The 12,525-nt window shown below is 54.4% G+C and overlaps 7 protein-coding genes across 7 annotated transcripts; 4 read left to right on the top strand and 3 right to left on the bottom strand.

Moving 5' to 3' along the window:
- Positions 1 to 235: 235 nt before the first annotated feature.
- VTP21DRAFT_11010 (uncharacterized protein) lies at positions 236 to 2,505 on the bottom strand (the record flags this gene model as incomplete). Its single annotated transcript, XM_069390410.1, has 7 exons — positions 236 to 1,057; positions 1,168 to 1,425; positions 1,516 to 1,604; positions 1,682 to 1,910; positions 2,015 to 2,118; positions 2,201 to 2,377; positions 2,460 to 2,505. The coding sequence occupies 7 exons, from the start codon at positions 2,503 to 2,505 to the stop codon at positions 236 to 238; spliced, it is 1,725 nt and encodes a 574-aa protein (XP_069252560.1).
- Positions 2,506 to 2,793: 288 nt separating this feature from the next.
- Positions 2,794 to 3,200, top strand: VTP21DRAFT_11009 (uncharacterized protein; the record flags this gene model as incomplete). Its single annotated transcript, XM_069390408.1, has 2 exons — positions 2,794 to 2,883; positions 2,961 to 3,200. The coding sequence occupies 2 exons, from the start codon at positions 2,794 to 2,796 to the stop codon at positions 3,198 to 3,200; spliced, it is 330 nt and encodes a 109-aa protein (XP_069252559.1).
- Positions 3,201 to 3,212: 12 nt separating this feature from the next.
- VTP21DRAFT_11008 (uncharacterized protein) lies at positions 3,213 to 4,298 on the bottom strand (the record flags this gene model as incomplete). The annotated part of the gene is made up of 4 exons (XM_069390407.1): positions 3,213 to 3,435; positions 3,522 to 3,707; positions 3,819 to 4,026; positions 4,118 to 4,298. The coding sequence occupies 4 exons, from the start codon at positions 4,296 to 4,298 to the stop codon at positions 3,213 to 3,215; spliced, it is 798 nt and encodes a 265-aa protein (XP_069252558.1).
- Positions 4,299 to 5,167: 869 nt separating this feature from the next.
- On the top strand, positions 5,168 to 5,653 carry VTP21DRAFT_11007 (uncharacterized protein; the record flags this gene model as incomplete). The annotated part of the gene is made up of 2 exons (XM_069390406.1): positions 5,168 to 5,431; positions 5,501 to 5,653. 2 exons carry the CDS (start codon positions 5,168 to 5,170, stop codon positions 5,651 to 5,653), a joined length of 417 nt encoding a protein of 138 aa, XP_069252557.1.
- A 602-nt stretch (positions 5,654 to 6,255) lies between these two features.
- On the top strand, positions 6,256 to 7,992 carry VTP21DRAFT_11006 (uncharacterized protein; the record flags this gene model as incomplete). The annotated part of the gene is made up of 3 exons (XM_069390405.1): positions 6,256 to 6,361; positions 6,446 to 6,711; positions 6,808 to 7,992. The coding sequence occupies 3 exons, from the start codon at positions 6,256 to 6,258 to the stop codon at positions 7,990 to 7,992; spliced, it is 1,557 nt and encodes a 518-aa protein (XP_069252556.1).
- An 80-nt stretch (positions 7,993 to 8,072) lies between these two features.
- VTP21DRAFT_11005 (uncharacterized protein) lies at positions 8,073 to 10,037 on the top strand (the record flags this gene model as incomplete). The annotated part of the gene is made up of 6 exons (XM_069390404.1): positions 8,073 to 8,112; positions 8,179 to 8,258; positions 8,337 to 8,607; positions 8,698 to 9,050; positions 9,191 to 9,494; positions 9,583 to 10,037. The coding sequence occupies 6 exons, from the start codon at positions 8,073 to 8,075 to the stop codon at positions 10,035 to 10,037; spliced, it is 1,503 nt and encodes a 500-aa protein (XP_069252555.1).
- A 795-nt stretch (positions 10,038 to 10,832) lies between these two features.
- On the bottom strand, positions 10,833 to 11,988 carry VTP21DRAFT_11004 (uncharacterized protein; the record flags this gene model as incomplete). Its single annotated transcript, XM_069390403.1, has 2 exons — positions 10,833 to 11,498; positions 11,614 to 11,988. 2 exons carry the CDS (start codon positions 11,986 to 11,988, stop codon positions 10,833 to 10,835), a joined length of 1,041 nt encoding a protein of 346 aa, XP_069252554.1.
- Between the last annotated feature and the right edge of the window lie 537 nt (positions 11,989 to 12,525).

The raw sequence follows: 12,525 nt of genomic DNA, 5'->3' as shown, positions 1-12,525 counted from the left end.
GTGAATTCCAGTACAGTGTGAGGGACAAACAGAAGATAAAACAAATACAGCGCTGGGACAAAGAACAAGGGTGGGGGGGGGAGAAGGCCATATGTGTATATATATAAATCTATATATCATATACTTATTTGTATAGAAAGGGAGAGGGAGTAAGAGTGAGGGGGTGAGATGAATAGAAAAAGAAAAAATGAGGAGATATAGCGGAGATATGTCATTAAATACTAAATTAGAGAGATTATCCGGCCGAGTGCGTCGTCGTCCTCAGTCCGGGGGTGGACGCCACTTTCTGGATGAGGGGCTGTTCATCCTCGCCATAGTGAGCGGGGGAGTTCCGTCGGCCGTTCGGCCGATTGGCCGGCTTCGTCGGCGAGGGCTGCTGGGTATTCAGCCGCGTTAGGGCGCTGTGCGGGAAGTCCTGAACGGCGGTGGTGGAGGCGGGGGCGGAGTGATTTGGGTTGGGGGTATAGGGGATGGCATACACGCTCCGCTCCACGCCGTCGTCGTGGATGCTGGAAATGAACCTGGGGGGGTCCTCCTCGGCGCCATCCTCGTCGTCGTCGTCGAAGGAGAAGAAGGGCCCGTGGTCGGGCGCGTTGTGCAGCTCTTCCAATTTGCGGCCGCGATTGGCGCTCATCGACCCGTCTCTTTGCTTCGGGTGAAGCCGCGCGTCCACGGCGATCATGCCCACTGGCTCGTCCGGAGCGGCCTCATTCGTCTTGGGCGGCACTGGCACTAGTGCGTTGGCCGGCGGGAACCACTGGGCCGACTCCTTCATCTCCACGACATCCGTCACCAGCTCCTTCTGCGAGTAGAGCGCAGCATAGCTCCGCTTGCGCTTCCGCTCGGCCTCATCCACGCGACTCGCGTCGTAGACCATGAAGCGCTCTTCGAACATCTGCAGCTCTTTTGCATACTCCTGGTCGTAGCTGGAGCCAAACAGTCTTGGACGGCTGCTGTTAGGGTCGTGCTGCACCACACGCTTTCTCACCCGGAGGGGATTCTCCTCCAGGAGAAGCTCTTCCAGTTCGTGCGTGGCATCAAAGTTGGCACGTTTAGACTAGGAAGGGGGGGGGGGGGAGGGAAAGAAGGCGAAAAGTGTCAATGTTAGCATCCCGATGCGCAACGCATAATCAATACAAAAAGCACAGGAAGAAAAGTCATATTTACGTCGGGTTCAAACGGCGGCAGGATTTCCTTCTTCTCTAGCTTAGCCCATTCCACCCCCTCGAACCATTTATGGCGCTTCAGTTCTTCCATCCTATCGGGCCCGCACCCCATTCGTTGGGTGATATCGCGCTCGCAGAGTCGCCGGATAAAGTCGATGCACTCGGGCGACACCATTGTTTCGGCATTGTCCGGGAATTTCAGAGGCTCGGTGAGAATGGACATTTTGAGAGCATGAGTGGTTTTCCCTTTGAATGGCCGCTAGAAACCCCATGATGTGAAAGGTCGAGTTAGTTTTGGAAGGAAGAAGAGGGAAAAAAAAAACAAAAGCCTTGGCCTCGGCTCCCTTACTCTTCCAAACAGCAGCTCGTATAATACAATCCCTAATGACCACCAGTCTACCGTGTAAAAGTAGCCTTTTCTCAGAAGGATTTCTGGAGCTAAAGGGTATACATACATCAACCCATTTTTCCATTAGTAAAGAGTCCATGGGCAGTGAGAAGGGTAGCGAGCTTACCCATGTAGGCTACCGAGCCTGCCAGTGAGGTGAGTGGGACACTTTTCGAGTAATGGGTTGCTATATTGAAATCGGTCAAGTGGGCATGCCCCTTTTGGTCCAGGAGGATGTTATCCGGCTTCAGATCGCGGTGCACTATCTGCTTACTGTGAAGGTAGTCGAGGCTGAGTGAGATCTCGGCTGCATAAAAGCGGACCACCTCTTCTCGTAAGCTTCCTTGACGATTAAGCTAAATGGAGAGGGAGGCGGGAAAGAGAGTGAGGGGGGGGGGGAGAGGGGCAAGTCGTGAGAAAAACCCGGAGGGACACGGTGGATCCATTGAAAGCCACTTACATGGAATCGCAGGTCTCCTCCCAGCATCAGGTCTAACACCATAAAGAGATTTTCGTCGTCTTGAAATGCGTAATGCAGATTGACGATGAGGGGAAAATCTATACCTACAGAGCCCAATTTCGGCCCCCATTGGAAAAGAGATGTCAGATGCATCCACTCGTCACATAGCAAAAGCAGGATGCCTACATTCCAATAGCCGTCGTTCCGACAGAATGTTTTCTGCCGCTCTCATCTTTATACATGCGATCTTATTGATGTATTTCAGAGCGTAGAGGTTCTTGGTCTGCTTATGCTGGACGACCCGGACTTTGCCGAATGATCCTTTCCCAACACTCCTCAGAAGGTGGAAGTGATTGAGCTCGACTGCAAGGCAACAGGCAGATGCCCATCAGTATGAGCCATCGAGAAACCGCCGCTCATGGGCGAAGAGGGGGAAAAGACTGACCTTCTTCTGAGAAATCAATATCTTCTTCGGAACAACACTGGCCCATTGTGGTTCGATGGCCGCGGGGATCCCAATTAGCCGGTCAAAGATCCGGTAGAAACACAATATTAAACTAGAGTAAGCGTATGAAATAAGCTATGAAGACAAGGTGGAGGTGCAGAGATGCTAGATGAATCAGATTGCAGTGGATCTAACGGGGGGGGGGGGAGGGGGGATGCAGGCCGCCGTCGGCGCGGACGATGAAGGCAATGCGAGGAGCCGACAGCAAATGGCGTGGGGAGGCGATGCAGGGGAATGCGATGGTCAGCAGACACACTCGATCTAGAAGCGGGGCATGGTAGCAGCGGCTGGAGGAGGGCCGCGGAGCTGGTTTGGTTACCGAACTGAAACGGGAGGTATCTGGAATGGAAGCCCAAGCCGGCCCGTCCGCGAATTTCGTTTGTCCTCTCGCGTTGCACCTGTCCCACCCCAAATCATTTGCCATGCAGCCATTGGGTGCAGGGTGAAGGTGAAGTGCGACACCGCTTCCAATTGCTCCGTCACCAAAGGCGTTGTGTCAAAACCAGTGTTATTATTTCCACTCGCTCCCAAGAAGAGGAGGAGGAAGAAAAAAAAGGAAAACAAGGCCCATCAAGAGGAAGAAGGAGGAGGCTTGGGAGGAGGAGGGGAGAGGGGGAGGAGGGGAGGAAACAAGGAACCGGAAAAAAAGGCGTAATAATCTACAATGGATCCTTTCCGTAAGAAGCCACGCGTTTACTTGTTCTCGAAGATGGCCAGCAGGCTGCTCCACACCACCTGCGGGGACTGTGCGGCGTCAACGCCGGACCACAGCCCCTTCTTGCGGTAGTACTCCACCACGGGCGCCGTCTGCTTGTGGTATGCGTCCAGGCGCTTCTTGAGCGTCTGCTCGTTGTCGTCCGAGCGCTGGATGAGCGGCTCGCCGGTGACGTCGTCCGTCATGGGCACCTTGGGAGGGCTAGAGGGCAAGCGGAGAGAGAAAGAGAGGTTAGTACTCGAGCGTGCGCCACCCTCGCCACGCAATCGGGCTCAAAGGACACCTACTTGAACTCCTTGTGGTAGCTGCGTCCCGACGCAGGATGGATAAGGCGGCCGGTGATGCGCGACACGAGCAGGTTGTCGTCGATTTGCATCTCAACCACGCAGTCGAGATTCTGCTTCTTCGACTCCAGCATCTGGTCCAACTTCTCGGCCTGGACGACGGTGCGCGGGAAACCGTCAAGAATAAAGCTGGAATTCACATCAAGAAGCCAGGTGAGCGATGCCATAGAGAGGAGAGAGGGGGAGGGGAGAAAATCAAAAGCAATGCTCGTCAGGCTGACAGGAGCGCCGCTTACTCACCCATTCTTGCATTCTTTGTTGTTTTCCAAGTTGTCCTTGATCATGCCGACCATGATTTCGTCGCTCACGAGGCCGCCCGCGTCCATGACCTTCTTTGCCTCCAGCCCGAGCTTCGTCTGCTGTGCAATCTGCGCGCGAAGCATGTCTCCCGTCGCCAAATGGCAAACGCAGAATTTCTCCTTAATTTTGGGTGCCTGAGTGCCCTTGCCTACAGGAATGGAAGAGGGGGGGGGGGAAGGAGAACGCAGGTTAGCATGCCGCATCCTTGTCCATCTTGTCCACAAAATAATGACACGCACCAGAGCCGGGAGGACCCATCAACACCATTCGGAGCGATCGCTCCTCAGCCTTGGGCGAAGGACTCTTCTCGCCAGACTCGATCCGCTTCTCGAGCTTGTCAACCTTTTCATGAAGCTGCTGGATCGATTCTCGGATCGTTTGCAAGAGCGTGGTGGTCTCGTCCGGATTTCTCGGTGCCATTTGGGATAGGATTATAGAGATCGCAATGTAGATAAAAGCAGCACAAGTACGAAGGCAGCCTCGACCGGTCTGAACGTTTTTTCTCCACGAGGTCGAGAGCGATAATAAACAATAAACCCTTGCACTAAAGCTCGATGAAAGCGGGCCGTGTGATGTCAGCAGTAAGCCACAAATAAAGGGTCGAGATTGGCCCGAAGCCTGAGAAACGAGATTTCTGGGCCTTTAGCATCACACCACATTCCATCGAGAGGGGGAGGGGGGAGGGGGCTGCATTGGAACTCCGGAGAGAACTAAGAAGCTCGATGCTCATCGTGGAAATAGATAAGAAGCTTTGGCAACACTTGTGCTCGCTTCTAATTTACACTGTACATCCCCCTGCATTCTTCCTGCCAACCAACCATGTTTCTCTCCCACCCCCTCCCCCCCTGGAGGCCCAGTCGGCTTCCACCGGGCGTTCTTAGTTGGCGACGCTCGCAGTGGAAATTAACTCCCGCCTGGAATCCAAGATCCAGATAGTAAAGTGTGAATAAGAAAACACGATCTATCCCATGTGATGCCTTCCCTCGTCTCCCCCTGCACCACATTGGTACATTTTGGCCCCTGTTACAGATTCGAATAGAGCGCTATCGCCCACTATTCAGAGTCGATTGCAAAAGCGAGCGAGACCGGGTTGATTTGGGATGGAGCATTCTATGTTTTTATTATGCGCTCTTCATCACAAAGCTATCTTGGCCATATTTGGCATTACCGCCTATATGTATGCCTTTCTAACTGAAGGATTATCCACCCCAAAATAATCACCCTCGAGCATTCTGGAGCTCCTATGGACGGGATCGAACTTCCCTTCTAATTGAGCCCTTCTCCTGAAAATGGTTGCCGGGTCAACTCGCTATCCCACACGCAGCGTCCATGAATTGGGTTTCGCCTGCTCTTTCTTGCTAGTTTTCTTCCAAAAATGTGGAGATCGAAAGCTAGCAGAATGGAAGGTTGCCTCTTGTACCAATCCCAAACTTCCGGGTCTAAGTTACCAAGACGAGCTTGATGCGTACAGTGGACCCGCCTGCCGCAGCGTTCCTCACAGTGCAGAGATGGATGACAACTACGTCCGGTATGGCCAAGGGCGCCGATGCCTTGCAGGTGATGAATCCAATCTCCGGCTTGTTTATTCAGATAACGCCTACATTTTCCCGCCCCTTGTGTAGAGGCAAGCCGCATGGACACGGGGGAAGCAACCGGGAATGCTGCTACGCACCTATGACGTAGACCTGTGGGGGACCCATCCGCGGAGCGCTGAGTATATCGGCAGGATATCGCCCTCCTCGGCTCCCGATGGCAAGATTAACATTTGCGGCTAGGAACCAGACGTCCCATATAAAGCAAGCCTAGGAGGTATCTTGCTTTAGAGCGGAGGAGGGGAGTTTCTGCCATAAAGTTCCCTAAGAGGTTTGGCCGAGTCCAATCATCTGGCCTCTCGCGGGCACGAATCTCGCCCCTGCTTTTTGCAGAAATTCCTTATGTCTTGCGATGGCAGGCGGCCGCCCCCTCTGCTGGAACCTTAAAAAATTCAGCCGTTAGATGGAGGCTAGCCCCCGCGTGCCCTCGCAAATCTAGAGTAGTTGTTGGAATGGAACCGCCACACCGCCACTTTGTGTTTTCAATAAATGATCTTTTTTACATCATAGCGTTCGGCTCTCCTCACCCTCTCCCCCCCTCCCCCCCGCCGCCCTCCTCTTCTCTACTACCACTGCTCCCCAGCCGTTGGGTTCTCCGTCTCCCCGCTCCCCCATACCTATACGTCCTCCCCCTTCTACATTTCAATCCAACTACCCGAATAAAAGCAAACCGGCTTCCTACGGCGCTTCTCTTTGACTTGGCGTACAAAGCAACGCTGACCCGAAGTGCGCGGGATTTCATGAACTTTTGAGCGCTCCATGCCCCATTGCTACTAATTCCACGCATGCCGAGGCGCCAGACGCACAGGTCTCTTCATGTTTGGCGCTATTTAACTATTGTCATTGTCGTTTGGCTCATATCGAACCCACTTTGCTCTGCGTTGCCTGAATGTGAGTGTGAGATTGGATGACCCTAAACCCGAATTTCGCGCTAACCCCGCCCCCCATCTTTCCTCCCTCTCACCCGTCTTGAAGCTCGCAATCCACATAACCTCGTTTCTGAAACTCCCGACAACTCGAACATCACCCACATTAAAGGCGCGGGTGGGAGCTTCCCTTTTAGCGTCTATTCGGCGTGGACCATCACTTATAATGCGCGTCCGTACGAGCAAGTGGTCGTGTCTTATGAGGCGATAGGCTCACAGGCCGGCATCGACGCGATCACCGGGCCAGGCACGGTCGATTTCGCGGGGAGCGAGGCGCCCCTCAACGCGACCCACTATCGAAACTCGGATGACTTGGTATGCCCTCTCTTCAGACTCTGTCGCGGAAATTTTCGCTTTGATGACCGTTTCTAAACAGAAAGACAATTAATAACACATGGTCTTGCAACCTAGAGAATGCTGCCCACGATGGCCGGCGCCATTTCGATTGCGTACAACATTCCGGAGCTGAAGAAGGCCCCGCCCATCGTCCTCTCTCGCGAGGCCATCGTGGGGATCTTCAATGGCTCGGTGATGACCTGGTCGGATCCCCTGATCCAGAGCACCAACCACGGCGTCCACCTGCCCAACGAAACCATTCGCTTGGTGGTGCGCGAGGACGGCAGCGGCACGACCTACATGTTCACGTCGGCCCTCTCCGCCTTCAGCCCCGCATGGGCCGAGAGGGTCGGGGCGAGCACGCTGCCGAACTGGCCACGAAAGGACCTGCGGGCGGCGCTGAACAGCGGCATCGGCAAGTTTATCTACGCCCTCAACTATTCGATCGGGTACATGGACGATGCCGACGTCCAGACCAACGGGCTGAAGCGCGCCATTGTCCTCAACCGCCAGGGCCTCATGACCTGGCCCAACAAGACCAGCATCGAGAGCGCCATGAAGGATTTTGCGCTCAGCGCCTCCTTCCCTCCCACCGCCATCGTGGACGGCCCCAGCCCGGAGTCCTACCCGATGTGCGGCTACGCGTACCTCATTCTGCACACCCGCAACTGGCCCGACCCCGAGAGGATGCGGAAGGCCCTCCGCTTCTTGTGGTGGACGTACACGGACCCCACCGCGCAGAGCATCCTGCAGAGCTACAAATTTGTGGCGCCGATCTCCGCCGTCACCGACCAAGTGCTGGGCCTCCTCCGAACCGAATTCACCTGGCAGGGACGGCCGCTCTTTGGGCGCTCGCCGTGCGATGTGGGGTGTGCGCACGGCGCGTGTGAAATGGACGGAGCCTTCCAACCCGCCGACGTCCAGTGCCAATGCCCCATCGAGTACACCAACCACCGCTACGGCAACTGTTCGGAGCCGGCCCAGCCCATCGTCATCGAGTACGGCTCCCCGCTCGGGCTCTTCTTCATCGCCCTCACCCTGGTCTTCCTGGTCATGGTGGCCACCTCGTTGGTGATCATCTGGCAGTATCGTGCACACCCCGTCGTTCGGGCGGCGAGCCCCCTGTTCTTGTGCCTGATGGCGGCGGGCATGCTTCTCGCGTTGACGAACGTGTTTCTCTATCTGGGGAGGCTTTCCGAGTTCAAGTGTAGGCTAATCCCCATCGTGCTCAGCTGCTCGTTTGGACTGGTGTTTGGGTAGGTGGGACTGGACTGGGCCCCTCCTCGGGACTTCGCTAATGTTGACTAAACCATGCCTCTTGCTTTCAAACGGAATCCAGCATGCTGCTCGCCAAAACGTACCGAATTTACGAGATCTTTGGTAAGCGGGAATCTGGAAATTGGCCCACCCCATTGCATCTTGACTGGAATATTTGGCTCTCTGTAGAAAAGGCCATGGTGGTCAATAAGGCGGTGCCGGATAGCCGCCTCTTAGCGCTGGGAGGCGTCATCCTGGCCGTGGAGATCGTGAGTACAAAGGAATTATGTGGCCCGGGGAGGGGATGGATGGTTGACTTGACCTGTGTGCGCTCTGATTCATCTTAGATTCTGAATGGCATTTGGTTTGGAATCGATAGCCCCACGCCGCGCCTCTTTCATGGCTTCAAGGATTACCAGGAGGTTTGCGTCTCCTCCTCCGACACCGTCCAGATCACCATGCTGACGCTCCTGTACGGCTTCAACGCCATGCTCCTCATCAGCTGCCTGATCTTCGCGTGGAAGACTCGCAACGTGCGCAACTTCGCCTTCAACGAAAGCAGGCTCATCTCCTTTTCGGTGTACACCGTCTCGGTCCCCGTTCTGGCCATGATCTCCGGTAAGTGGGGGAAGCGAAGAAAACGAGACATCCACCCTGGCCCTATTAGATATCTAACCTCCCATTTTCGATGCTTTCATGGCTTTCAAGTTATCTACATCCCCTCGGTGAACATCTACGCGCAGTTCAGCCTGCGATCGTCGGTGATTCTCCTCTGCGTCTTTTCGTGCACTGTGCTCCTCTTCTGGACCAAGCTGCACTTTATAATCAGGCGGAATAGCGGCGCCGCCATGGAGGACCCACTCAACGCGGGGATGGCGCCCGACAGTCCATTAGGCAACGACGTTATCGAGAGCCCCCACTTTTTCAAGCTTATTACGGGTGCTCAGCCCGAAGCGGTGGCACAGGATGGAAACAATAGCCTCGCCAACTTCGAGCTCTCGCCGGCCGCGCTCACCTGCCACCGCGAGGACTCTAAGTCAAGATGGGTGAAGAAGATAAAGGTAACTTTTGCTATTGGATTTAAGCCATGTCTAGTTGGCTTAACCTCACCCCCCCCCCCCTCCAAAAAAAATCACCTTTCCCGTCTTCAGTTGATACGGAAAGAGCTGACCTTTCTTTGTGTTTCCTTTTCGGTTGCTAGTCGTCGAAGTGGGGCTTTAACGTGCGGCGCAATGGCTTTCTGCGCCCTTGGCGGCGGATCCAGCTTCTCATACTCAGCGACTTGGACTGGATGTTGATGCTGCGTAAATCCAAAACGCAGGGCGATGCGCATTGTCTCGCGCTGCTGCGCATCAGCTCCACGGAAATCGTCGTCAGGCATTTGGAGCGGTGCGAAGCAACCCTGCGCACCAACAAGGGAGTGTGGGAGCTAGAAGGGTGGAACAAGGACCACTTCCTCCATTTCCTTAGCTCATACCCTGGGCCAGTGACCGGGTTCTCTCGAGGTGAGCACCCTCCTGCATCGGAGTGATGGTCTCTTTCTTCTTCCTTCACCCCAATGGTGTCTAACGGCTGGGTCTTCCCTATTCGTAGAGTCTTCTGAGCACCTCCGGGAGGACCACATCCACCCCGACCTCCATCTCGCCCCTACAGGCCCCTCTAACTCCACCTCCGCTAGCGTCTCTCACATCCACCCGCCGAATAGCTCGCAATCCACCCCGCTTGCCCCTCGGTGGTCCTCCCACCTCCCCCCCAGCTCCCCCAAGATGATCCTGGGCACGGGCCTTCTCCCCAAACTCCTCTCCGCCTCCCCCAGAATGTCGCCCAAGGCGCATCGTGTGAGACTGCATTCCAATCGGTTTTCGCCGCCTCCCAGCCCTCTGCAGTTACCATCTCAGCTGGCCGCATCCGATCCATTTAGAGCGGTCGACCGATCTCCCCTGAGGAGATCCGCAGACCCCTTGGAGATCAGCATCGATAGCCTGGAGGAAAACGAGGAGGGAAAAGAGCTTGGCGAGTCCGACCCCGAGCGAAATACGGGCAGATAAAGGAAGTCAGCCAAGGGGCAATCACCTCTAAGGCTAGCCCCCAAGCCCCTTTTTCGCTGACCGAGTCACTTGGACGAATCCAAAGCACTCAACCGAGCCCCTCTTCCGGGTCAGAGGGCCGTTGGTTAGTCTTGTAGAAGCTCGACTTGGCACTCTCTACTCTATCTCTATTTTATTTCTTAATCCATCCCGGCTTCTCCTCGCCCACTATTTTGTGCAAAGTCATATTCCCCTTTCACCCTATGCACCCCCTCCCACCACTTTTTCCTGATCTTTGCAATATACACATACCCCACCCAATGCTTTGTCTATATTTATTTCCACTTTACAACAGGCCTCTTTTTTCTTCTCTCCACTCGCCAACATACCCGACCTCTCCCCTTGCCGTCTCCGCTCTCCTGTCGTCCTGTGGCGATTTCCTTTAGTGTTCCCTTTCCACTCTATTGCTCCTATCTCTCTATTTTGCTGCACAGCATCCATTCGGCAAGCATGGTCTTTGTTTTATTTTTTTTATAATTCAAAATAAAGAATAAACACCAGTGTAAAGGAAGAGCATTGTAAAGTTGGAAAATGGAGAGAAGGAGAGACTGCAGAGGCACGCGCCCTGCGCCTCCCTTAGAAGAGGCAAAAAAAAACAAAAACAAACTAGAGCACAGATGAAATGAAGTAAAGTACAGTAATATATATTGTCTGGTTGAAAAAAAAAGTAAAGTATAAACATGTAAAGAAACAGAAAATAGGCAGGAAACACGAAAGTATTCAATCTAATGCCATTAGGGGGGGGGGGAGGAGGGGCTAAAGCAGGACTGAGCGTTCAATGCACTTGGGCACCTCTTCAGCAGGCGTGTTGCCCGAAGTCTCATAGTACACAATCTCCTTCAACTGTAGGAGGAGGTTGGGCGCATTTTCTAGGCACTCGTACAGGCTGCGCTTCCATTCGTCATCCGACAACTCTTCAACACGCGTGAAGAGGATGCGGCAGAATTGCTTGTACCGCTCGCTTTCCTCCAGCTCTGCATAGTCTTCTTCCTCCTCCTCTTCCTCCTCTTCCTCCTGTCTCTCTCTCTCCTTCGTCTGCGTCGTAGCATGCGGCATATCCCGTAGGCTCCGTCGTGCGTTCACGAAAAACTGAGGATAATTCTTCTCGAGAAGCGCCATCTTGAATGGGTACCCCCGGATGGCGGCGAGGTTGACCTCGTCGTAGCTTGCCTCACTCTGTAAGTCGTCGTCGTCGTCGTCCACATCCTCATCTTCGTCGTCGTAGCCGACGAGTAGCTTGAACTTTTGGAAATAACAAGGGGTGGAGGTCATGTATTCCCGCACACGCTCCATCCACATCCGGTCGGGAAGCTCGTCCCGCGGAACGTAGAGCAGATTGAGGAAGTCCTCGTAGTCGTCTGCGAGCGAATGCCGGATCTGCTCAAAGTAGCCTCCATTTAAACGGACAAGATCTCGCATTTCCTACCGTGCCAAGAAGGGTTCAGCGGAGCTGCAAAAGCATTAGAGGGGCCAGGGCACAGTGGCCAAAAAAAAGCCCCATCGAGCCCCCTCCCCCATCCCACTCGAGCCAACCTACCTTGTCTCTATCCAACAATGCAACTAAGATTTCGTCCGGCACCAGCTGTGCATTGATGTCCAGCTGTGGAGAGGGCGGCACCGGCTCTCCGCCGATGTCCTGCAGCGCCGTTGATAAAGCTAGAGTGTCAAAGCTGCGGCGCTGGGCGTAATTGAGGTTGTCCGAAATGGGCGGCTCGAAGGTGACGGAGGGCTTGCGCTTGACGCTGTCCACCTCGACGTCGATGTCGTCGATATCCGGATCACCTTGTTCCGCGGTGGTGCTTGCCGCGTCCAATTCTGGGACGAGAGCGTCCAAGGGGTCCAGGGCGGGGTTGACGAGGATGCGCTTGGTGGGCGCGAGGAAGCCGGCGGCGGAGGGGTGGGTTTGTGACATGGCGGATCCGGAGACAATGGCTGGGAGCAGCAGTATGGGCTTTCGATGGCAAGGAAAATCTCCAGTGGAGAACAGGGTTGGAAAAAAAAAAGAAGGAAAAAAAGAGAAACTTTTTTTGGCTGAGAGGCATTCACCTAAGTTATCGTTGGTGTAACCACCGAGCTGTTTCTTATCATTTTGTACGGCAAATGTTTTACTGCTGGGAGAGAGTGGTGGAGAGCGGGAATAGAGCATCCTGCGGGGCCGTACGTCATCGCCCGCCCCCATGCGACGCATTTCTCCCCCCTCGCGCCGAGTTCTCCCCTCATTTCCACGACAATCCCCCGAAAAGAAGGCGACAATCCTGCGGGCCGGCTCAAAAGGCGATTTGTCTTCTCACTCTCCAATTGGATTTATTAATGGGGAAATAAAACTTGAAAAAAAACACGGAATGCGCAAATAGAGTAGGAGATCGAGGCGAGATTATGTGCCTCATGTTGCATGCCTGTTTGAGAGGAGAATAACGCCGATCTTGCCTCTCTCTCTCTCTCTCTCTCT

The sequence above is a fragment of the Calcarisporiella thermophila genome (genome assembly GCF_041956535.1).
Source record: "Calcarisporiella thermophila strain CBS 279.70 unplaced genomic scaffold VTP21scaffold_8, whole genome shotgun sequence".
In the NCBI taxonomy this organism is placed as follows: Eukaryota; Fungi; Calcarisporiellomycota; class Calcarisporiellomycetes; order Calcarisporiellales; family Calcarisporiellaceae; genus Calcarisporiella; species Calcarisporiella thermophila.
The sequence above is the reverse complement of the archived record's forward strand: the minus strand, read 5'-3'. Positions and strand labels throughout refer to the sequence as shown.